Source organism: Vipera berus, assembly GCF_964194415.1.
Source record: "Vipera berus genome assembly, chromosome: 3".
Classification (NCBI taxonomy): domain Eukaryota; kingdom Metazoa; phylum Chordata; class Lepidosauria; order Squamata; family Viperidae; genus Vipera; species Vipera berus.
This window is the reverse complement of record NC_138204.1, coordinates 120,814,949-120,839,655: the sequence shown is the minus strand read 5'-3', so window position 1 is coordinate 120,839,655 and position 24,707 is coordinate 120,814,949. Positions and strand designations below refer to the sequence as shown.

General features: G+C 40.0%; 1 protein-coding gene across 1 annotated transcript in view; it reads right to left on the bottom strand.

Annotated features, from left to right (window-relative positions):
- Positions 1–24,707, bottom strand: part of APBB3 (amyloid beta precursor protein binding family B member 3) — a 34,927-nt gene that overhangs the window by 929 nt on the left and 9,291 nt on the right. The window contains exons 3-11 of the mRNA XM_081324780.1: positions 22,173–22,249; positions 20,138–20,198; positions 19,437–19,583; positions 13,884–14,011; positions 13,386–13,500; positions 6,139–6,226; positions 4,253–4,336; positions 3,186–3,301; positions 1,145–1,333 (exon numbers count right to left, since the gene is read on the bottom strand). Coding sequence (XP_081180906.1) covers positions 1,145–1,333; positions 3,186–3,301; positions 4,253–4,336; positions 6,139–6,226; positions 13,386–13,500; positions 13,884–14,011; positions 19,437–19,583; positions 20,138–20,198; positions 22,173–22,249 — 1,005 coding nt within the window. The remainder of the gene's footprint in view (positions 1–1,144; positions 1,334–3,185; positions 3,302–4,252; positions 4,337–6,138; positions 6,227–13,385; positions 13,501–13,883; positions 14,012–19,436; positions 19,584–20,137; positions 20,199–22,172; positions 22,250–24,707) is intronic.

The following is a 24,707-nucleotide window of genomic DNA, read 5'->3' as shown; positions in this document are numbered from 1 at the left end:
GCCAGAACTGGCCAGGTGTTTTATAATTCATCTATATAATGATTATTTCATTTTATTTCATTTCATTTTATTAAATTTATATGCTGCCCTTCTCCCTGAGGACTCAGGGCAGCTCACAACAATAAAAATTAAAAAACATAGAGTAAAAAATTTAAAAGAGAATTAAACAATAAATACGAAATTACAAAACAATTTAACCCAGTAAAAGCCTAATTAAAAATCGTAGTCAGTCCAGGCCCGCTTGTTCGAACAACCAGGTCTTCAGGTCACAGCGGAAGGACTGAAGGTCAGGGGCCGTCCACAGCTCCGGAGGCAATTCATTCCAGAGGGTCGGTGCGCCCACAGAGAAGGCTCTCCCCCTGGGGGTCGCCAGCCGGCATTGCCTGGCCGACGGAACCCTGAGGAGGCCGACTCTGTGGGAGTGAACCGGGCGATGGGAGGCTAAGTTCAATGCCAAAGGCGCACGGAACGCTGTTACCTTCCCACCGTAGTGGTCCCTATTTTTCTACTTGCATTTTTACTTGCTTTCGAACTGCTAGGTTGGCAGAAGCTGGGACGAGTAACAGGCGCTCACTCTGCTATGCGGCACTCGGGATTCGACCCGCCAAACTGCCGACCTTCCGATCGACAAGTTCAGCGTCCTAGCCCACTGAGCCACCGCGTCCCTTAAGTTCAATTATTTGGTGATATTCTGATTTTCTGGCTAGACCCTTATTATCAGCTATGATGCGTAACAATATTATACCAAATAATCTGAACAAAAAAATTGATTTGATGTCCATAATGTTAATTAAGGTCTGACTTTCTCTTTTTTTTCCCTAGAGCTAGGCTGCAGGGAATAGTTCTGGCAGAATGGTTTAGAAGTCCTCAGTTAGACAGAATAAAATATTTCAGGTGGTTTATTCTAGATGGCAATATCCAATAATATTTTCTTCTTTAGAACAAGACCCTTGTTTCTTTTCTCTTCAAGCATTTCAAGAACGGTGAATACTGAGCCAAAAAGCAATGTCTTGAGTGTGATGGGGAGTGGAACCAAGAATGGTAGGAAGATAAAATGTATGCCAAACTTAAGAGGAAGCTTCTTTAGAAGACTAATACTTTTCCTGAAATCTGCTTTGGTTTGTTTTACTTTCACAGCATTTACCATACATGCAGCCTGCACTGCTTCTGAAATGGTTCCAGCATCTGGTTCACACCAAAAAGCTGTGCACTGGAAGTGTTGTTTCCCCATGTCAGCAATAAGTCCAAATGTGTGGGCATCTCTCCCAATCCCAATGAAAGTCACGTAGCGTACGTGGCATTCCCAAATGCAAGGATCTTCTTCCTCTTCAGCCTTAAACAATACAGAACAATCCAATCAGATTATACTAAGGGTACCCATTGCATTTCATTCTGATTGTCCTCCAGGTACTAGTTGCAAGCTTTAGGTGTTCTTCACACAGGAATCAAATGTATACTTTCTTTCTTTAAAAAAAACCCTATTCCTAAAACAAAGATGAAATATGTGATCAGCCCCATAAATGTGATGCAGTGACTTTTGTGTATGGTAGTAGGTGGACGTCTTGAGACAGACAGCTAGATCATATGCAACTGTAAGACATGATTTAACAAACGGTGAAATTGGTGCAGTGGTATTCAGATATCTATAAACTATGCTTTACAAGTCACCATGGCTGAATTTTGCCCTAGCAAATTCAAACAAATCACATTATGTTGTATAAATCCAGCAGACAGGGCTTGAAATCTCTAGTTTATAGTTTCATGCAATATGTTAAAAGTAAACATTATTGGAAGAATAACGTAATAGGGCTATGTGTTTTGCAAATGTAAATTCCATTTTGCAGAAAGCAGTACTTAGTGCTCATTGAAACCAGTGGAACAAATAGGATGTAACTATATCTGGATGTATCAACCGTCTCTGAAAACTAGTATTATTGAGCAGGTTAATAAAGGTCAAGAATGACCCTTTAACATTTATTATTGGTTTTTTCAATTTATATTTAATAAATTAGGTTGAACTATAGACAAACCTCAACCAAATTTAAGGATACTAAGGTTCTCAATGAGAAAGATTAATGGAAGTGCTTAATATTCTAATGAAAATCAGTTGAATTTGTGACATACAAAGCTAAACATATTAAAATCCAACTGACCTCTATGGGATAATTAACTGTAATTGACTCCCACTGGAATCAATGGATCATTGAAATATTTGTCTTTGGCAGGATCATTTAATACTGACAGCAAAGGGCTAGCACAGATTAAAAAATCACTGTGGAACCTTGCCAAAGTAACAAAGTTAAGCTTTTTAACTATCTTCTCCTGAAAGTAAGTAAATGGAAAGTAAGTTTTCTCTGGAAGTAGCGCCAATTTTTGGCAAAAAATGACAAAAATAGCACTTAGTACTTAGACTTATATTCCACTCCATAGTGCACTCTCTAAGCAGTTTGCAATATGTCAGCATATTGCCCCTAACAATCTGGGTCCTCATTTTACTAACCTTGGAAGAATGGGAGGCTGAGTCAACCTTGACCTGGTCAGGATCGAACTTCTGGCAGTGAGCAGAGTCAACCTGCAATACTATATTCTAACCACTGAGGAACCACAGCTCAAAAATCATGATCACATGACTGTATGACAAGGCAAACAGATGGACCCTATAGCCAAGTGCCCAAAATGTTACTTGGGGGGGGCATCATAACTGTGAATGGTCACTAAGTGACCAGATGTGAGTAGAGGACTACCTGTAACCATTATCTGGATTTTGCAGCCAAGATCTGATTGGGGTCAGCAATCTATGGCCAATAGGCCAGATATGCCCACCAGCCAAAACCGTTCAGCCCTTGGTCCCAAAAAGAAATATACTTATCCAACGCACAACAGGGAGGGAGAGAGTGCTCTCCACCTGCTCAAAAAATGAGGGTAGCAGCAGATGGCTTCTTGGCTCCTCTACGGAAAAAGACTGCCAACCCTTACTCGAGGTAATAGCATTCAATCAATCATGATGAGAAAAATTCCAACTATCAGTTTTCAGTCAAGTATTTCCTTGGCTGATTCCTCGATTTCTGGGATATGCAGAGCAAGCAGGCCATAGCCCATATAGGAGACGGATAGCAAGGTCATACTCAGATATTTGGTGAGAATAGAAAGATTCCACTGTGTAATAATATCACAAAGAGTCTTACTTCAGTCTGATCTGCTTGCATCACTGAGTCTGAAACACTAACCACAGCTTGAATCCACTGCTCACGGTTACAGCTGCCCATCAGAGTTTCAATGGCATTATTTAGCACATCAATCCCTAAAGTGCCAAGGCAGGAAAGAAATGAATAAGCCAAGCCATTTTTCACCATTAGCTGCAGTATAGGTAATTTCAGGATCCAGGGACTGAATTCCAAAACTCCAGTCAAGGCAACTTGGCTGCTTAAGATTCCTTCCAAGGCCAAAGATGAGGAAAGGTAATTAAAGAAACCATCTGTTTTGAGATTTTTCAAGAGAACAGCTAGTTTTAGAGAAATATCCATCTATCCCCCCCCCCCAAAAAATATAGTAACTTCAAACATTGCTACCGTTTCCTTTAACTTCACCCTACAGCTTTAACCGCTACAAATCACAGAAACTTGTAACAGGCACAGTAACAAGATGACACGATGAACTTGTTGATTTCTTGACAAACAGTTATTAAAGCGTTTTATTATAGATTTTTATATTTAATTTTTAAGGTGAAACAGAACATCAAAGAAAAGCAGTATTTAACTCTTCGTTCCTTAATCATTTTCTAATCAAATCTATACTTCAACCTGATTCTTGTCACTTCCTGTCAACCCTAACATGGCTTTAACTCAAGAGCAAACTACAATACGAACAAAACCAATGGATTTTCATTTCAAGTTGCCAGATCTCAGCTGCAAAAATTAGAGTTAGTAGTTTCTCTTTGCTGCCATTTATCAGGTCAGCAAATAGCTGCAGATATTTGCAACTCAGAGCTGATAGCGTTGTTGATGTGGTCAGTGTATCCAACACAGAGAAGAAAGCATTATTGCACAGGAATCTCATCAACAGAATTATTCCTTTTTCCATATACCTGGCAAGATTCCTGTAAGCATAAAAATAAACCACCAATGGCAACTTATAATGCAGAAGTGAGTTTCACAACTGTAGAAATGCTAATAAAATAGACAAGATTACACCTTACAATATTTATGAAGCCAGCTATAAACATAAGTCGCAGAAGTCGCTAGGAAATACCTACCCATAGATTTAGATACTGGTAAGGTGCCGATATAGAAAGCTTTGTATTTCTGAACAGATTTTCTCACAGCATCAAATATATCAGCTGCAGGAACAAAAAGAGAACAGATCTGTTGCAATCTGTTGTTCAGAAAATAAATCTTATCGGAAATAAGGAGATACTGAAACATGGCACTCGGAGTGAGTAATCAAGTGTTTCCTCATGATCCTACAGTAAGTCTTACTGAGTTCATTCATTGGTTCCTAAGAGTGCCATCAATCTAAGAAATGGAAGTTTTTATAGGAGGTATCAAATGCTGCACTGCAGGTTATAATATGGGGCAATCAAGAGGACATCAGTTCCTTCATTGTCTGAAAACAAAGAATACCAATGAAATGCCTCTGTAGATTGCCAGAACACAGGGACTTCAGTCTGCCAGTAATGTTTTGGTGGCGTGTTCTTCACTGATCACCTCTCTGACCTCCCACCCATTTCCTGAATTCTTCTGAATGAATGAACCTTTATTGTGAAAGTACAACCACGTATACATTGAGATTGGCTGATCCTCCCTTCATGCCCCCACCCCCAACTCACAATGGCAACAAACCCTCCATCTTATTACACCATGTGAGCTAATTGCACAACGCACCGGCCTCGCAAGTCAATCATGCATAAAGTTTATAAAACTATTTCCCGTTCAAAAGCCTAACAGTCCATGGATAAAAGCTGTTCTTCAGCCTGTTAGTATGGCTGGCTATACTCCTGTATCTCCTACCCGATGGTAGGAGAGTAAAGAGATACCGTCCAGGGTGTGAGTGATCCCTGAGAATTTTCCTCACTCTTCCAAGGCAGCGAGCCCTGGCGATGTCATCCAGTGGTGTCAGGGGACAGCCCACAATGTCTTGTGCTGTGCTCACCACCCTCTGTAATGCTTTCCTATCCACGGCTGTCAGACCAGCATACCAAACCACAATACAGTACAAGAGGACGCTCTCTATAGTAGACTGGTAAAAGAGGGTCATTAGCCATTGTTCTACCCTGTTCTTCTGCTAGACCCTGAGAAAGTGAAGTCTCTGTTGGGCCTTTCTGGCCACCTGGGTTGTATTAACTTTCCAGGTAAGATCTTCTACAATTATAGCAAACATTCAGTTGTGTATTTTGAAACTGGACAGTATGATGATCTGCTGTTTACTGTGTACTGTAGTCCATGATGCATCAGGAAAGGTTTGAGAGACCTCGGAACCTATTCAGTAAAATGATTTACCATGCATAAGGTACTGTGAAGGTCAGACAAAATCCATTCAAAGATAAAGGCACCAAGCAACAAGTGCCAAGGTGAAATTCAACAAATCAACTTTATATAGCGAAAATACTGATTTATTATTCGATCTTTCATCCCAATGCAGAGGTTCTTTCAGGGGTAAGGTGAAGAGTAAGGTAAAGGTAAAGGTTCCCCCGCACATGCGTGCTAGTCGTTTCCGACTCTAGGGGCCGGTGCTCATCTCCGTTTCAAAGCCGAAGAGCCAGCGCTTGTCCGAGGACGTCTCCGTGGTCATGTGGCCGGCATGACTAGATGCCAAAGGCGCACGGAACGCTGTTACCTTCCCACCGTAGCGGTCCCTATTTTTCTACTTGCATTTTTTACGTGCTTTCGAACTGCTAGGTTGGCAGAAGCTGGGACGAGTAACAGGCGCTCACTCTGTTACGCGGCACTCGGGATTTGACCCGCCAAACTGCTGACCTTCTGATCGACAAGCTCAGCGTCCTAACCCACTGAGCCACCGTGTCCCAGGTGAAGAGTAGTGATTCCTAATAGAAGAGCCTAAGGAATAATCACTACGTTTCTGTAATTGGGAGGAAAAATATAATGCATGTAATTAAAGAAACTTGGTCTAGAATCTTGTTACCTTGCAGAGATATGTCATTTGGAGAAACAGATTCAAGGGTAATGGATCGAGAGAGGCTGCTACTTGCCACTGCTTGCTGAGCCATAATCTGTAAAATAGAAAAAGGGCATTATAGCTTAAAGCCTACTTTAGTATGTTTTTATAGTAAAACTGAGAAGCAAAGTGCAAGGGCTCCAAGTGTATGGGCAGAAATAAGAGCTCAAATAACAAGTCGCCCTCATTCAATAAATGCAATCTGATCCTCTTATTAGTTGAGGTTACTAACAGGTGCACAACTTAATTGGCACTTTGCTGCTTGACTACCAACCACTAGAAGTCTGGTTCTGATGAAGCCTGTGGAGAGCCTGGTTCAAAAGAATTTTTTCAAAGCATCAACCAAGTGGACCCCTATTGACAAAATGAGACCAAACTGCACAATTTGTACACTTTGATGACTACCAGGGATGTTCACAAAGTATAGTAAATACTATGTACGTACAAAAAAAGCTTCAATCATATGACCAAATTCATCTCCATGATGACTCCTTGCCTGAAACACAACTAAAGGTCTGAATAATAGATTCCTCTAGGATCCTTTGCTGTCCATCCACCTTCTCAACAATCTATCCCCCACCCCAAAAGAAGGCTGGAGACAGATCAATAGCTACCCAAAATTATTGGGTACAAGAATAGCTTTTTGAGCAGGAAGCACACCACCACTTCCCTCAAGGCCCAAGAAATCACCCCATTCCCTCAAAGAGGCTGATACCATTCACATGGACCCATGGCCCATCTCCTGGGCCACACTAATAATGCAAGAGGGAACTGGGTCTAATAGAGAGGTGGCTGAACTCCCTAGCTGCCACATCAGGAATCACAGACTCAAACCCATCATCAAATTAACATGAGACCATGCCCCAGGCACCTCAACTAAACTAACCTAATCAGAGTCTAAGTCCAAGCAGATTGGAGTGACTTTGCCCATCAAATAACAAGAATATTCACACACAGTGAAAATTCCATTGTTTAAAATTGGTCTCATCCTTTCAGGGGAATAACAGCAAAATAGTGGCAATGTATCAAGGTGTATCATCAATGCTTCCCCTCAACTTCATAATTGGAAGCAGGATGCCTTCTTGCATGCTGCTTCCAACTTTTGTCAACTTGCTATGTCTTCTCAACATACTTTGGCTTCTAGGGCAGGGCTTTTCAACTAGTGGTACGGGTACCACCTGTGATACATTGGCACCTGGCAGGTGGTACGCGACCATCCTAGAAAAGTGGTAGCGGGGGAGGGGAATGAGCTGAACCGGTGGCAGCACCGCACAAGCCTGAGCGAGAGACGGCTGGAGCTGCAGGGCTGTCAGGGCTGAGCGGAAGCACCAGGATCAGCGCTAGGCTCCAGCTGGAGCTCGGCACTGATCCTGGCGCTTCTGAGCCCAGAAGGCAGGTGTCTTGCTCGGCTGTGGCTTGGGGGGCACTTTTTTCAGTCACTAAGCAAACTGCTGTAAGTCAAGGACTACCTGTACTTCATCACTTTTTTCCTTTATTTATTTATTTTTGGGGGTCATCACGTTTTTGACACCTTGCTAGGAGACTAGTGGATGTTGCCATATCCTAAAAGTGGTGCAATGGGTGAAAAGGTTGCAAAGCCCTGTTCTAGGGAGTTCTAGATAGCTGAGATTGTTCCAGAGGGTAAAAGAATCAATTTTGCTTTCTACATGGGACAGCTTGAGTCCTCTATAATTGCTATGTATGAGGGCTCCATGCCAACTCCTTTTCTTCACTCTACAGCTTGTACTCAATAGATTCATCCATTCATGTCATGCCATGATAACCTAACCTAGGGCCGAAACTATAAGGTGAAAAGTGGGAAGTCAAACTGCTTTTCCCAGGAGTCCTCTGAGTCTGACATGCCCTGCTGTGCCTTCTTGCTTTATTTTCTGCTGTTGCTACCTCCTCTCTTGGGGGATGCCTCTATCAAACATTCCTCCCTTTTACATCAGTTTGGGAAATAGGCAGGAATCTCACAACCTGAACACTTTCTTGCCAATAAAAAATAAAATATTACAATAATGAAAAGTAACTCTCTAACAAAAACTGCTGGTCCTCTAGGGTTGACATGTTACTAGCCCCTCCCCTATTTGGGAGAAGTGACTGAGCACAAAAGCTATAATTTAAAAAGCCAGAAACAGGAAAACATACAAGTGTTAATTTTCAGTTCAACACGGGCATCTAATTGCAAGTTTAGGAAATAAGGCATTTACTGCTGTTAAATCACACAGTGATTCCGACAAACATGAAGAAATCAGACAGTCATAGATGCATGGTGGGCAGGATCTCCTGCTCAAGGAAAAGAAGATGGAACAGTTTATACAGAGAACAGAAAATACTAGTAATAACAATCATCAGCAAAAAAAAGAGGTGACTTCAGTCACCAAGACAGAGAAAAGAAGCTGTTGTTTAAAGAACAGTCGATAAATCCTGTACTCGCCAAAGGCCAAAACGCTCCTTCCTAATAGTTTTTAACTGAACCACAATCATTATCAATTGATTTAAAGCAGCCTCTCCTGACCCTCCCCCCCTCGCTTATTCCTAAAACCATCAGTTTAGCAATGTGATGTGACTGCAAAAAAGGGCAAATGCAGAGTTAGAAATACAGCTTCCAAGATGTTGAGGGAACAAATGGTAAACTGTAGCTGACTCTGCTGTCAGTGCAACCCGGTTCTTGCTTAATCTCTTCTAGAATGAAGAGCTGGTGAGCAATAATTCAGATTTTTTTTTCCAGACTGAAATTTCATTAAAAATTGGATAATGATTTGATCATTTTATTTCACAAGAAACCTGATACATAATTGTGAAACCTATAAGAATTCAATCAGCTCTAGTTCAATTAGAATTAAAAAATATATGTATTTGTGTATGTATTATATGTACACATAAACTCTCATAATAAGATGGAGATACGTGGCATGCTAAATCTGCTATAGTATAATTTGTAGCATTTCTTACTATTGGTCAAAATGACCGGAGTTGTTGGGAATAATAGTTCTGTAATATGTGTAAATGATACAGGTGCCTACCCCTATTGTAAAAGAACCATTATTCCTATTGTCAAATAGACTTTTGGATTGTAATAATAAACTTTTCATACAGGTTAGTTTTTTTTTCAACTATAAAAAATATTTAATCAATCACATACATCTCCCAATATATATAAAATTTATTGTACAGAATATAGGCTATTTATTGTACAGAATATAGGTTTGTGGTGGCGAACCTATGCCACACGTGCCACAGGTGGCACACAGAACCCTCTCTGTGGGCATGTGCACCGTTGCCCCAGTCCTAGGCCTTTAGCTGGGTTTTATAAAACTTCCACCACTGTGTGCAAAAAAAAAGGTTCAATCAATCAATCAATTTCAACTTCTCGCGGGAAAAAAATAGATCTCGCAAAGTTGGAATTGATTGATTGAACTTTTTGGTCCCACCCAGTCTGCCATTACCACCGCAGCCACACCCACCTAATGGGCCACTCCCACCCAATGGGCCACACCCACCCAATGGGCCATGCTCACCCGGCACCTGATGATACATAAGTGGGTTTTGGGTTGTAGTATGGGCACTCGGTCTGGAAATGGTTTGCCATCACTGGGCTAGACTCTCCTAATTCTAGATTCTAATTCAATCCCACAGAAGGTTGTGGAAAATAAAAGGGCTAAGAGCCTTGAGATTTCCAGATCCAGGCAGGCAAGCAAGTACTGTCTAATCAATCGGACATCATAATACTAGACAGACTGGAAGATAGCAGTGGTGATAAATGTAGCAGTACCAGGTGACAGCAACACCAGAAAGAAGGAATAGGAGAAGTTGGAGAAGTACCATATTAAGGCATCTTCAAATTAAGGCATCTTCAACTCTGCTTGGACACATCCAATGTTGAGGACTCTACTAGTTTTCTTGATTGTTGGTTCTGCTATAGAACCCTTTTTACAGTGAACAGTTTCTTCTTGACATTCAGTTGGAATCTGCCTTCCTGTTGTTTAAATCCATTATCCATTGTCCTGTACTCTGGAACCATAAGGAACAGTTTTTGACTTTCTTACCATACCATCCTTTCAGGTATTCAGAGTCATATCAAGAAGATCTTTCAATAATCTTTTCTGTGAATATGTCTCCTGCAGCTGCTTTTCATAGGTCTTACTGCCCAATCCCTGGTTACTTCACTGCTCTTTTTTGATCCTGTTCCTGTTTGCTCTTTGGTAATGTTTATGCCTGCTTCCTAAAATGGTTCTTTGAGAACTGATGAATCTGTGTCAAGGTTACAGTAGACCACCTGAGTGGTCTTTCCTTTATTCAAATAATAAATAGACTTCCTGGTGGTAATTTAAATAATTAAAACCTAGTCTTCATGAGCAATGACTAAAATCAATATTATTTAAATGAAATCCTCTGCACCAATATATGTCACCATCATTATGTCTGGCAATAATTCATTCACCTCATCCCTTCCCAAACCTGTTCCCTCCATTGCACTCCATTGCATTGTTGAATGGTTAAGATTCTCATTTTAAAGACCATTGTTCATATTGAAAACTAAATAGATGCTGATACCTAGTGATGGATGAAGATTATGATAGCTATGATTTCCATAGACAACAAGACAACAATCTGGGCTGCAGACAAAGAGAGAATTATAAACTTTAGGGGGGAAAAATTTGAACTCTTTGGATTACAAATAACTATTTAACAGGGACTCTAAAGCTATTTGCAGATAAAAAGGAAAACTCCAACTTTTGGCCATCATGGATCAGAGACATGTAGACAGAACTCACCAAGAAAACATAAATACCTCTCAGGAGGAGATATATAGTATACTGCAATTAATTCAAATAACACTGAGTTCAAATCACAAAGAAATCCAAAATAACTTTGAAAATACAAATCAATCTATCTCTAAATTAACTTTACAACAACAAAAAATTTCCAGGAAACAACAACAGAGAAGGAGCAGGCAAAACAAATAAGTAAACATAAAACTGAAAATAGAGACACAAAGATGGAACTTAACAAAGCAAGAAAACATGATTTAATCCTAGTGGGGGAAAATTTACAAGAAATGGAAAAAACAACTCATCCCATAATTAAAATTTCTTGTTTGCAAACCTACATGATTACCTTATCTGTTCAGATTATGAAGACAGACATACAGTACAACAGAAACACACGAGTGAGGCATAAATCAAAATAGAGTAGCCACCCATAAAATGGAAAATGGATCAACAGGACTGCCATGATTTATTTACAGGCAGGCTCAAAAAGGATGAAACATTAGAACTTGTTGCAACTTACGGGCCAAACCTTATTGCCTGTATCAGCCTAACCTAAGGCCATCCACAAGCTGTAGTCGCAACTGTGACAACTCATTATTTGTGTAAATTTTTTGGATTGCTAACAAAGAATTAAAGGGAGACTGATATGGCCATTTCAAACTCATTTGTTCTCATCAGTCAGCCATACCCTTCTGAGATTCAAAGGTACTCGTTCTTATAACAAATTTTCTTTTCTTTCTTGCATGCTTTACTATTTGCAGTGGTGTTTTTTTATTCTGGATATAATTGCCTTTTTTTATTCTGGATATAATTGCCTTTTTCTATGCTATCCTGACCACCCAGAGCACCCATGCAACTGGTTTTATCCTTATTGCAACTCCACAGAGAGGAATAACCAGATGTTATTCCACGGGGTTCAACACCTCTCTCAGGAATGTACACTCCGGACCGTCACATTTTAGATGACTATAGATATCAGCTAAAGCTATCCAGGTCCAAGCACATAGTATATCCTAGTGGCCAATGCAACGTAAGAATACCACACAGGATACATCCTAAATAGAAAGAGCAATTTTGCAAACCCTGCTGTATATGGGGGCATGACATAATATTATAGCTGTATCTCTCTGCTGCAAGAGTTTAAGGGAAGGTGGATTGGACACATCATTATGCTAATTCCTTCTATGCAAATTAATCTCCAAACATTCGTTTTAAAAAACAAAGTACTACCTAAGCCTCCAGCTTTGTCTCTTATCCACATATGAAGGCATTGTACATTTCAGGTAAGCCCCGAAAAAATATAGCTGCTATAGAAGTTGCTTTTTCTTTCTTCACTAATCCTTCAATATAGTTTCACTACCTCTAAGCATATCCCATGTATTTTTGCCCTTCTCCTCTGCTATTATATTCTCAGAATAATATTAGCTCTGTCACGCAGTTTCCTGCATGAGATTTGAAGTATGTCTATTTCTGCTTCCTCCAGTTTCCAGTCTGCAAATATAAATTGTAGAAGAGAATATCTGCAGCTTGGAGTTGGAGGGTGGAATTCTTGGGGCTCTCTAAACTTGGTTATTAGTTGGCAGATGTTTCATTACCTGACAAAGTAACATTAAGAATGTGAGTGATATTACATAGTTGGGTAATGGAAAGTTTGCAGCAAACAACTAAGCTCAAAAGGCACCAAGGAGGCCACAATGCAAACAGTTTACAAACATTCAGAATTACAATCAAATGATGCAGGCTGTAAACATTTGTACAACTGCTGCTAGGTATAGTAACAGAAAGTTTGCAAGAGGTACAGTAGCAGATTAAGATCGGGGGAAAGTAGAAAGGAAGAGAAAAGATGCCAAGCAAGGATTCTAGAATTGTTTCTGGCCCCTTTTCCAGGAGGTGTGTGTCTCTGGCTTCTTTTGTGTAATTAAGTAATATGTCATATACTGGCATATGTGTGTTTCTGCTTGCCCCCACTCCCCATTGTTTCTATGTGTGTGCACTAGGAAGCATGAGTGGACCGTATATGCTATAATCTGAGTCGTATAATCTGAGGAGGAGGAAAAATTTTCAGGATTTTTTGTTTCTGCCCTCCTAACTTTATCTTTCAATTTTCAGAGAAATATCATGCGGAGATAGACTGGCAAAGTCTTTACTCCCTTTAAATAATTTTTCATTGATTTGGAAAGTATATAAAGAGACTAAGATTATTTTAATATTCATTTTGTCTCCCACTCCCGCAGAACGAAACATCAGTGACGTCTGTTACTTACTTAAAGTACTGAAAACTCTTCTTGCTGCACTAAAAGTACACCTCGGAACCACAACCTTTCCATATGTAGCATACGGTATGTGTGTCTGGATGCACATATACGTGATGTGTTTGTGTGTGGTGTGTGTTTATGTATAAATGTAAAGAACTGTGCTACAAGTCAGGAGGGATACCTTGGAGCACATTTCATGCAGAGCTTTGGCAATAGCCTTGCCAGGCACATTGCAATGGAAGACATGGCACTTCAGCACACACGTGTCCTTGTCACTCGCCACGAAAGCAAAATCCCTGCAAGGAGAGGAGAGCCCAATGAGCAAGAGCCGGGCTCCAAGCATTAGCTTTGCTTCAGGAGGAAGAGGAGAACTTACCTGTCCCTTGATCAAGCATAGCATGTAGGGGGGAAAAACAATGGTTAATGAAGAGTATCTGAAGCAGCTACCCCATTAATAGCCCGGGAGTAAATGGTGGTCGCATGTGGAAAGGGCATAAAGAAGTAGCAGAAGATCCCATGGGAAAGTCAGGGTGATGGTGGTGGATAATCTTAAATACTAAATATTAAATTCAACAGCATCTATAGCTTAATAACTCACTAATACAACACGTAGACGTGCCCTTGGAGTTTGGTTTCAATAAGAAGGTCTCTTTTCTGTGACCTAACCATTATTCCTCACCTGCCTTTGTTGCAGCCCACACCCCAAACACGAATATTGATGATGGGCTGGCAGTGGATGAGGCTTTGATCCAAAGGATCCACCAAGTTCATTGTGTCCTCCTTGAGAATCATCATCATGTTTTGACCCTGTTGAGGGAGGCCAGAGAAATGTGAATGGTGCAGGAATGAAAATCCCTCTGCCTAAGGCATGTTTAGCAAAAGCTGTAATGATGGGGAAGGACTGTGACTGGGAAGACTATCCTATGATAGATATAAAAGGGAAAGTTCCTTAACATAACATTTTGGCTCTCATTTCTGGATGAAGGCAACTTAATATCCCTCTCAATATAATTAGGAAAGAAGTCGAACAGCAGTGTTTGAATAGGTCCTTATATGAAACACCTGAGCTCTCAGCATAAATTTAACTAAATTAATTCACAGAGTCTTAAGAATTATATCACGAAACAGTTCTAATATAAACCTAATACTAAAATCTACTCTTGAACAAAATAGAGTACCTGTATTTTCACTATTTTGTTTTTGTTTTGTTTGAAGAAAGCACAAATGATAGCTAGTTTGGTGTAGTGGTTAAGGTAACCAAGCTAGAAACAGGGAGATTGCAAGTCCTGCCTTGGGCACAAAGTGGGCTGAGTCATCTTGAGTTAGTCATTTGGGCCAGCCTTAGGAAACAGGCAATGGCAAACCACTTCTCAAAGGCTTGTCGGCAAAACTGCAGGGACTTGTCCAGTCAATTTCTGAAAATTGGATACATGGACTCTTTGTTGTTCCTGGACACTTTCACTTTTGTAGATTGCAGCTGGGAAAAGGGAAAAACAAAAACTCTTGGGCTGCTCATCTGGGTTTGGGACCTTATTGGACTATAAAAACTACATACAAAAACAAAATGATTGTTCCATACTCAGCCTTAAATGATAAAAAATCATCTTCAACACCTGTCTGCAAAGCTCCCAGCTTGACATATCAACAAGAAAATGTTAATGAATCTCAGAAAGAAATTCTTTCCATGTTTAAATCAACCCAAGAGACAATTGTTTTATTTCAGGATGAGACTAAAAATAAGGCAAATGAGATAAAAGAACAATTTTCTAACCTAAAGTTACAAATCCAGACAATGACTGCAAAGAAGGAACTAATAACCCAGAAAACAGAAGGAAAATTAGAAGAAACGGATCCAAAGATGGAGGACCTAAAGCAAGGAATTAACAGACACATACAGACAAATGAAAAATTAGAAGATGCAGTGATAGCACCAGAAATGGAAAAGCCATGTGATCTCAGAACACATTTGAGGATAAGGAAGAAAAGCTGATCAAATGGATGATAAAGCTGTTGGGAAAAATGCTGAATATTGACAAACAAGAAATGAAAAGAAAAACTGAAGGAGAAAGATGGAGGCTATTTAATGAATATAAATGGGTTGAGTGTTCTTCCAAAAACATTTCAACCAAATTCTTTTCCAAATTCCAAATAATATATACAAAAATAGAGGAAGAACTACTTGATGATTTAAATGTACTGACTTGGAAAGTTATTTGGCAAAGGAAGAAAGCGAGAGTAAGACTGAAGAAAATTGAGGTTCTGATCTATTAGATGGGATGTTATACTATTAAACAGATGTTTGAATATGACTAAGAAAATAGATCTGTTAGAAATGAAAGTATTATAACTAGAAGGATAGGATTTGTAACTAGAATATTATACTTTGTTATGAGATGGGAAATGTGAAAATTCTAAAAGGGTTTGAATAAGGGAAGCTTTTGGTTACCCCAATATAATTTATTATGAGAAAATTATAAGCAATAGAGATATTTTGAACATTGATGGGAAATTAAAATTTTTAAAAAGCGGGAAAAACAGGATATTGATTGAATAAATGGATTTTAATTGCAAATGCAATTGAGATATATTTTGGCTAGAAAAGATGTTATAAATTGATACTATTGATATTATGTATAATACCAGAAAAATGTACCGAAGATGTCTACATTTAATTGTATATGTATTAACAATAACAAGAATTGTATTTGCCCAGTATGGAAAAATGCATACCCACTGGAAGAAGAGAGGACCAAGGAAGCACTGGATGGTGTAGTGTTTGACTAGAGTGAGAAAGTTAATATGTACCACTGAATTACTAATAGACCCAGACAACATGTACCTTATTAAGTACTTATGATTGTAAAATTAGAAAATTAATAAAATATTCATTAAAAAAGAAGGGGAAAAAAGGGGGGGAAACAAATGAATCCATTTTTGACCCAAGCTGTTTCAAGTGTTTTGTCCTGTTCTAGCAGTTGTTATCGGAGTGTTGCTTTACCTTCAAAATCTTTTGAATTTTCCTACTCAGGTCAATACAGAAGGTGGGACCAGTCACTTCCCTGTTGGTATTGGCTTAGACTGGTTGGGGGGGGGAGTTTGGAACGAAATAGAAAGATTTAACAGCACATAGATGGAACTGGATCTCATTGTAACCCTATACCTGTGCTTCAAATTCCTTTTTGCAAAGGTTTTTAAGATAGACACACAAAAGCAGAAGGAGCTAATCTCTGGGCAGGGACTTTTATTATGGTGCTTTTTTCTCCTATATTCCTGTTCCTTCCCAGTCTGTTTTAAGTTCAGTCTATGGAAAGTTGGGTCAGGGTATCTTGAGACTAGTGGTCTGCTGAATTTGGCCCTTTTTCTGTTCTTCTTCCACATTTCCCTGCAAGTAGCCTGTTTACCAGGGTTTAGTTCAGAATTTTTTCTTTTTTAAAAATATATTTTATTGATTTTTTACAATAACAATCTTTAGTACTCGGTAAACAACATATTGTCTGGGTTCATATATTTAACAACAATCAATAAAAGTTAATTTCTATAATTTCATAATCAAGGAATATGGAATACCTTTCCTTGATCCTCTCTTCTTCCAATAATATTCTTTTACCAACATTAAGCAAATATAGTTCTTAGTACTTTCAATACATATAAAGTTGAATATAAACATTTTTCTAGTATTTATACGAATAACGATAACATAATATGTGGCATTTTTTCTAATCAGCTTATTTTAGAATTGCTTTTGCAAAAAATCATCTTATGTAAATCACTATAGGTCTTATTTTCAGAATTCTTATTTAAGCTTAATTTCCCTTTAGTTTCAAAACATTTCTTGTCAATTATGATTTTCTCAAGATTAATTACATTTAAATATCCAAAACATTTTGTACAATTAAATCATCCCAGTATTTTAGGTTTGCTATATCATAAAAAATATACTATACTACTTATAAATCACATCCCTCTTACTATAGAATCCATTCATATCCAAAATTTAACTATTCTTTTAACCATATTAAAACAAGTGTTTGGTCATATAGTACTCTTTCTAGTAGGTCAAATCATCTCTCTTGAGTCTGGCTCTTTCCTATTCTTATTTAAGCTTAATTTTCCCCTCAGTATTCAAAACATTTCTTATCAGTTATAATTTTCTCCAAGTTGATTACATTTGAATATCCAAAACATTTCATTCTTTTAAGTCATTCCATTATTTTTACATTTCCCATATCATAAAGAAATACTATACTACTTATAAATCACATCTCTCTTACTATAGAACCCATTTATATCCAAAATTTCACTATTCTTTTAACCATATTCAAACAAGTGTTTAGTCATGTAGTACTCCATCTGGTAGGTCAAATCATCTCTCGAGTCTAGCTCTCGCCTTCTTCTTTTGCCAAGCAGCTTTCTGAGTCAGTGTGTTCAACTTGCCAGGGGATTCTTCCTATATTTTTATAAGTGTTGTTAAAAATGGGAAAGACAAATTGAGTGAGGCGCTTTTGAGGCAGAGTTTCGCCCATTTATATTCATTAAGAAGCTTCCACTTTCCTTCTCCCTCAATTTCTGTTTTTCATCTTTTGTCTCCCAAACTCTAGTGGTTCTCCTGATAGCTCTATAGTCTATTTTATCAAATCTTTTTTCTTATCTTCAGTTTTGTTTTGAAGTTCTGAAAAATACAATGTCTTTTCCATTTCCAATATTATAGCAGAATCTTGCAGGTTTTTCTTTGTCTGTATTACACTATGATTTTCTTCATTTGTAGCCTCCATCTTTGGGTCACTTTCCTCTGGTTTTTGTTCTATTGTCTGATTTATTTGTTCATTCTTTGTCATCATTTTCTGAGAGTTTTTTAGTTGTGAGCTTAGATCAAGGATATGTTCATTTATATCATCACAATTATTTTTAATCTCATCATAATTTGAAACAATTGTCATTTGAATTAACTGCAACATAGCATGAATTTCCTCCTGGAAGATATTTGTCTTATCTTGAAGTATTACTCCTGCAGATCTCTGATATTCCAGACTGGGGTTTTTAAAAAAGAATATTGAGTGTGGTTTCCTACCATTTTTAGTTGTGTATGCAACCTCCATTTTCATCAAACCAACCAGTCTTAATCCAAACACCATAGTCTCATATAATTCTTATCGTTATGAACAGTCTTTTGTCGCCTCTCCAGGGTGACTTTAGACCCATTTAGGGTCCCCTGGCAGGGCAAAACCAGCCATGAGGTGCAGAGCCCCTCAATCCATCGGCCGCTTCACTACGATGCAAAACCAGAAGTCCTTCGGGGTTTAGTTCAGGATTTTCAAGGGTTTGGAGCAATGCATGACCTGCCCATTTGTTTACTTGTCTCCTGCCTTGAGATTCATTTGGGACCTGAGCTTTATTTTCATCCCTTGATGTCCTTTCTAAGTCTGCTTCAGATTGTTGTGGTTGCTTGCTTCTGCTGTAGACACTTTAATTGGCTTTGATCAGGAGGAAAGTGTTGCTTACTTTTTCTTTCAATTCAGCCACTCCACTAGCTTCCAATCTTTTCTCCATCTCCAACTTTCTCTATCTCCAGCTCTACAAAGTTGCAACTGTTTCTCTGACTGCCATACTCAAACACTCTAGGCTTTTTGCTGGGGTGAATTTTCTGTTAAGGAAAAAGCAGGCTGCATTGACAGCCTCAGTTAATGTCTTAGGAAGGTAGGCTTGGCCATGTCAAATTCTCCCAATGCCCAGCAGTTCATAAATTTTTCCTCTGCTGCCTATGCTTTTGAAAAGGGGGCTGTGCCAGCCCAAACTTTATTGCTCAGCTGATTAAATAGTAAAACGTCAAACAGGTTTTTTATTTCCTGGCTATACCCCACTGCGATACTTCTTGGTATGAGCCATTAGGTTTAACTTACTACTTTGACTTTCTGTTCTCAAGGCTGTGCTTTTTGTATTGATAGAAACTGAAAATAAAGCCCAATGTGGCAAATCAACATGCCCTAGAGCCAATTAGTCAAATGTAATGATATCGGCCTACAGTAGAAGAGAAGAAACACATTTGAAAACAGGAATGAAAACACCCTCTGGTGCCAACCTTCATCCAGGCCAAGGGACAAAAGAAAACCCCAGAATAGCTGGGTCCAAGAAATTAATGGCTACATTCCAAAAGGGGGACAGTGGAATATGGCAAGAGAAAACAGATCTTAGGAGCAGATCTTTTTCCCTTGGGTTGTATATATTGGGCACTCACCTCACCCCATCTATCAGCGGGGCCAAAACTGTCACCATTGCTTTGGGAAAGTTGTTGGATGCAATTATTTACTGCGATACTGCTTTTGCCTGGTGCCAAGTCGTCCTCAGGAATCTCAACCCATCCTAAGGAGCGCACAACGAAACACTGGCAAGAGAGAGAGAGACAGACAGAAAGACAGACGGAGGGAGAGAGAGAGAGGGAGGGAGGGAGGGAGGGAGGGAGGGAGGGAGGGAGGGAGGGAGGGAGGGAGAGAGGGAGGGAGGGAGGGAGGGAGAGGGAAAGAACGAACATCAATAGGCATCAAACATAGCTTAGGATTCTCCAACCCTCTTTCAGCTATTTAACAAATCTTATGTGTTATGGACCCGAGCTATACATACTTTTGATTGGTCATGCACAGTACCAACCCGAGTATGCTGTCAGGGATATTAAGGATACATTTATGAAATGTAGACATGAGATTCCATTAGCAGAGCGATGCTAAAGGGCGATATAATCTTGCTCTGCTAAAATGAGAGTCCTTTTGTGTTTGTAGAGATTGGGTTGTCCCTGGCATTTTATGGCAAGTTCAAAGAAGGGCAAGTCCATGACATTTTAAAAGAACAATACTAAACTTGTTCTACTTATCCTAAAGGTTTTTCCCTCAGTCAAGAAGCTGAACTGAATGACTCCGTGTCCCCCACTACCCCAGTCTGTACCTTGGAGACAGGTTCTGGGTTGCCCTGATGAAGATCCTCCTCGTGCCAGGCCAGTGATGTCCTGCAACAGGGAAAAGAAGCAAAGTGGCAATACAGGAATTCTCAGGTAAATGAGACAAGTTTCTGTTCAGGCTCAGAACAAATGAGAGGCAAATCACTGTTAACTTTGCTTGTCATATGACCCCAGGACACTGCAACCGTCACAAATATGGGTCAGTTGCCAAGCATCTGAACTTTGATCATATGTCCATGGGGATGCTGCAACAGTCGTAAGTGTGAAAAATTGTCAGTGCTGTCGTAACTTAAAATGGTCACTAAATGAACTATTGTATGTCAAGGACTATCTGTATTTAGCATGCCATTCTATTTGATTCAAAATGGTAACCAGCACTTCTACTGGAGGTGGCCAAATATTTATTGCAGGGGACAGAGAAACAGATCTTGTAAGTGAAATGTTTTCTCATTCATCTAGAACAGCAACAAACTTCTATATGAATATGGGTAGTCATCAAAATGGTGCCTGCCCATTACAGTCACAAATTGTGATGGTCATTAAGTGAGGCACCCATGTAATTGCTTCACTTAATGACCCTTATCCTTACTCCCTGTTAAGTGACTATGTGGGTTGTTAAGCAGAGCATGTGGTGCCTCAGAGGTGGGGGAGCCCTAGCACAAACTCAAGCCCTCACTACAGCACCTCCCCAGCTCACACATGGTCTGCCCTGGTCCTCACAAGGCCTCCCCCTCTCTCTACACCGCTTCCCACTCCTCATGGTCCCCATAAGCTTGGGCATGCTTTTCCACCCTACTGGACCTCCATAGGCATTGGAGCTGCTTTCCCATCCCAGTGAGTCCCACATCCTCCTTCCCACCCTCAGACACAATTGGTCACTTATTTTTTACTATATAATTCCTTCTGGAAGCAGTCGCCGCACCATGTGGCTTTCCTACATGGTGGGATTGCCCTGCCCCTCAGCCTCCCTAGGCTACATGGCACCATCCCAGAAATGGATGCCATTTTGGAGTGGCCACAATTCATTGCGGCCAGTCCCAAATTGGCACCACTTCTAGGATGGAGCCACGTGGCTTCCATTATCTAGGGAAGCCATGCAGTGCAGCAGCAGCTTCCAGAAGCAGATCTACAGTAAAAGGTAAGTGACTGTGACTGATTGGTTTCCAGGGTGTGGGGTGTGTGTGGGGGGGAAGCAGGTGTGGGACACAGCGAGGTGGGAAGCAGGCCCAAGGGCTGTGGGGACCCGGGGGGGGGGGAATGAGGGGAATGAGGTGGGCAGATTTCTGCAGCGTTCCTGAAGTTGGTCATAAGGGTGGGTGGATTGCCAAGCAACAGCTGTAACTTTAAAATCACGTTTTGGGCGATCCCGCGTAACTTTGAAGAGCTGCTAAGCAACTGTTGGTGAGTCGAGGACTACCTGTAGGAGCAGATGTACATCATTGTTAATCAGGAAAAAGACTGAACAAAGAAAAGGAACTATTAGCTACCCACTTGGGCATCTGGGCAAATGATCCGTGTTACTTGTGAGATCATCATAGAAGAAAGTGATTATGTATCGGCTCTCCATCTCTTTCCCTGAGATGTAGTTCTAGATTTACAACCATTCTTTTGGTTTGAGCCGTTTGAAGTTACAATGGAACCGGAAAAAGTGACTTATGACTGTTTTTCACATTTATGACCGTTGCAGCATTCCCCACAGTCACGTGATCGAAATTCGGTTGCTTCGGCTGCTGAATGTATTTATGACAGTTGTAATGTCCTGGGGTCACGTCATCACTTCTTGCAACCCTCTGACAAGTGAAGTCAGTGGGGAAGCCAGATTCACTGAATAACCACATTACTAATGTAACAACTGCAGTGATTCACCTAACAACTGTGGTAAGAAAGATTGTAGAATGGGGCGAAACTCACTTAATGACTGTCTTGCTTAGCAATGGAAATCTGGGGCTCATTTGTGATTGTAAGTCAAGGACTGCCTACACCTTGCAGCTCACATTAAGGGGCTTGCATTAACAAGCCTACCTCTTGGAGAATGAAGTCACTGGACTTGGGATCAGTCTCTCTGTTGCCACACATCTAACCCCAGCAGATTGAAGGCCCTGCATAAGAACAGAAAATAAACTCAAGCTTGTTTATTTGTGAGGTAAATTTCCCGCTTTTTATTCACAACTCAAGACAGTTCTGCTCCAATTTTCCCTTCAATTATCCTGTGAAGTAGGCTGGACTGAGAGGCAATGACTGCCCTACAGTTGCCCAGTCCAACAACGGGATTACTATATATTACACTAATTCTCCTGATAATTCTTTTACCAGGCAAATATTAGGATACTATTATAGGATATCATCTGAGCAGAATGTTATGTGGGAATTATTCTCTCTAAGTCATGACTTAGTCTATCCTCTCCAGAAATATCAAAGACCAAAGGAAGCAACGGGTGATAAATGTCTTTCCTTCCTATTTTATATATTCTCCTTCTTTACTTCCTCTTTTACCGTTTCAGGTGTATTGTATACATAATCTTTATATATAATTTATATATAATTTTATTAAACTTATCAGTGTAAAGTACAAATGAAAATGAAAATAGTGGGATAAGAGGAAAAAGGGAGAGACAGAAGTGTAGGGTGAAGGGGGGGGAAAGAAAAAAAAAGCATTAACTTCCAACTCTTTTTAGTGGAGTAGAATGAACATAATAACATTACAGCCTCAACTTTTACTTTGCATACTCAGTATATACCAGCCATTTCTATAACAAAACCCTCCATGTAATCAGTAAGTTAATGTTTCAATTTTTTTTCTATTTCAAGCACAAAATCCAGAAGTAGTTTCCAGGTAGAAACAAAGTCAGATGTATTCTTGTCTTTGATCAAAACAATTAATTTGGCCATCTCCACTTGTTCCACCAGTTTCTCCAACCAACCTTCCATTGTGGGAATTAACATATCTTTCCATTTTTACACATAAAGCATTAGCACTACTATCAACTTGTATAACAATAAAGTTCCTTTTTTTCTAAGTTCTTTGTCTATTAAAAGGTAAAGGTTCCCCCGCACATGCGTGCTAGTCGTTTCCGACTCTAGGGGCCGGTGCTCATCTCCGTTTCAAAGCCGAAGAGCCAGCGCTTGTCCGAGGACGTCTCCGTGGTCATGTGGCTGGCATGACTAAACGCCAAAGGCGCACGGAACACTGTTACCTTCCCACCGTAGTGGTCCCTATTTTTCTACTTGCATTTTTTACGTGCTTTCGAACTGCTAGGTTGGCAGAAGCTGGGACGAGTAACAGGTGCTCACTTTGTTACGGGGCACTCGGGATTCGACCCGCCAAACTGCCGACCTTCTGATTGACAAGCTCAGCGTCCTAACCCACTGAGCCACCACGTCCCTTTTTTGTCTATTACAGGGAGGCTAACATCCAGGATATGTCCATTATTTTCTATGGGTTGTTCTTACCTTTACCCTATAAATAAGGTAAAGGAGAGAGCCAGTTTGGTATAATGGTTAAGGCTCCAGGCTAGAAACTGAGAGTCCATGAGTGCTAGTCCCACCTTAGCACCTCAGCTGGGTCCTCTTGGTCTAGTCACTTTCTCTCAGTCCTAGACAGCAGGCAATGGCAAACCAACTCTGAAAAACATTGCCAAGAAAACTGCAAGGGCTTACAGTATACCCTAACTGAATTCAATAAAACCTTCTTCCATGCAATTGTGCATAAGATTACAGTTTCATTCTGGTCATTTGTACCAAAGATTACCTGGAAGTGCTTGACTTACAAAGAGAAGAATATCCATAGAGTTTTAGCTGTAATGGAGCTGGACCATTACGATCATAAGTAGTTACAGTTGTAAAATAATTATATTTTACCCCAAATAGGTCATATAACTATCCCGATTTTAAGACCTTTATTTGTGGCGGTTGTTAAGGGAACCACCATGGTCATTAAGAGAAATCCATAATGTTATACTGATTAATCGTTCTGTCAGAAAATTCCTCCTTATTTCTAGGATGGATCTCTCTCTGATGAGCTTCCACCCGTTGCGTCTTCTCCTGCTCTCAGGTGCTATAAGAACAAATCAATGGCCTCTTCTTTTGATAGCCCTTCAAGTACTGGAAGACAGTTATCATGTCACCCCTAAGACTTCTCTTCATTTAGGGCAGTTCCCTTAGATATTCATCAAACAATTTATCCTCCAGACCCCTTATCATCTTTGTTGCTCTTCTCTGCACTCTTTCTAAAGCTTCAGCGTCTTTTTGGTACAGTATTGTGGTGACCAGAACTGGATGCAGTATTCCAAGTGTCGCCTCACAAGTACGATATAAAGTGGTACTACCACTTCCTGTAATCTTGATGCTGTCCGTTGATTAATGCAGCCTAGGACTGCTTTGGCTGTTTTGGCAGCTGCAGCACACTGCTGGCTGATACTTAAGCAGTGGTCCACTAGGATACCCATATCCCTCTCACAGTTACTTCTGTTAAGCAAGATCCGACTATTCCATACCTGTGCATTTGATTTTTCCTGTCTAAATGCAGGACCTTACTTTTCTCACCATTTTGAACCGTCA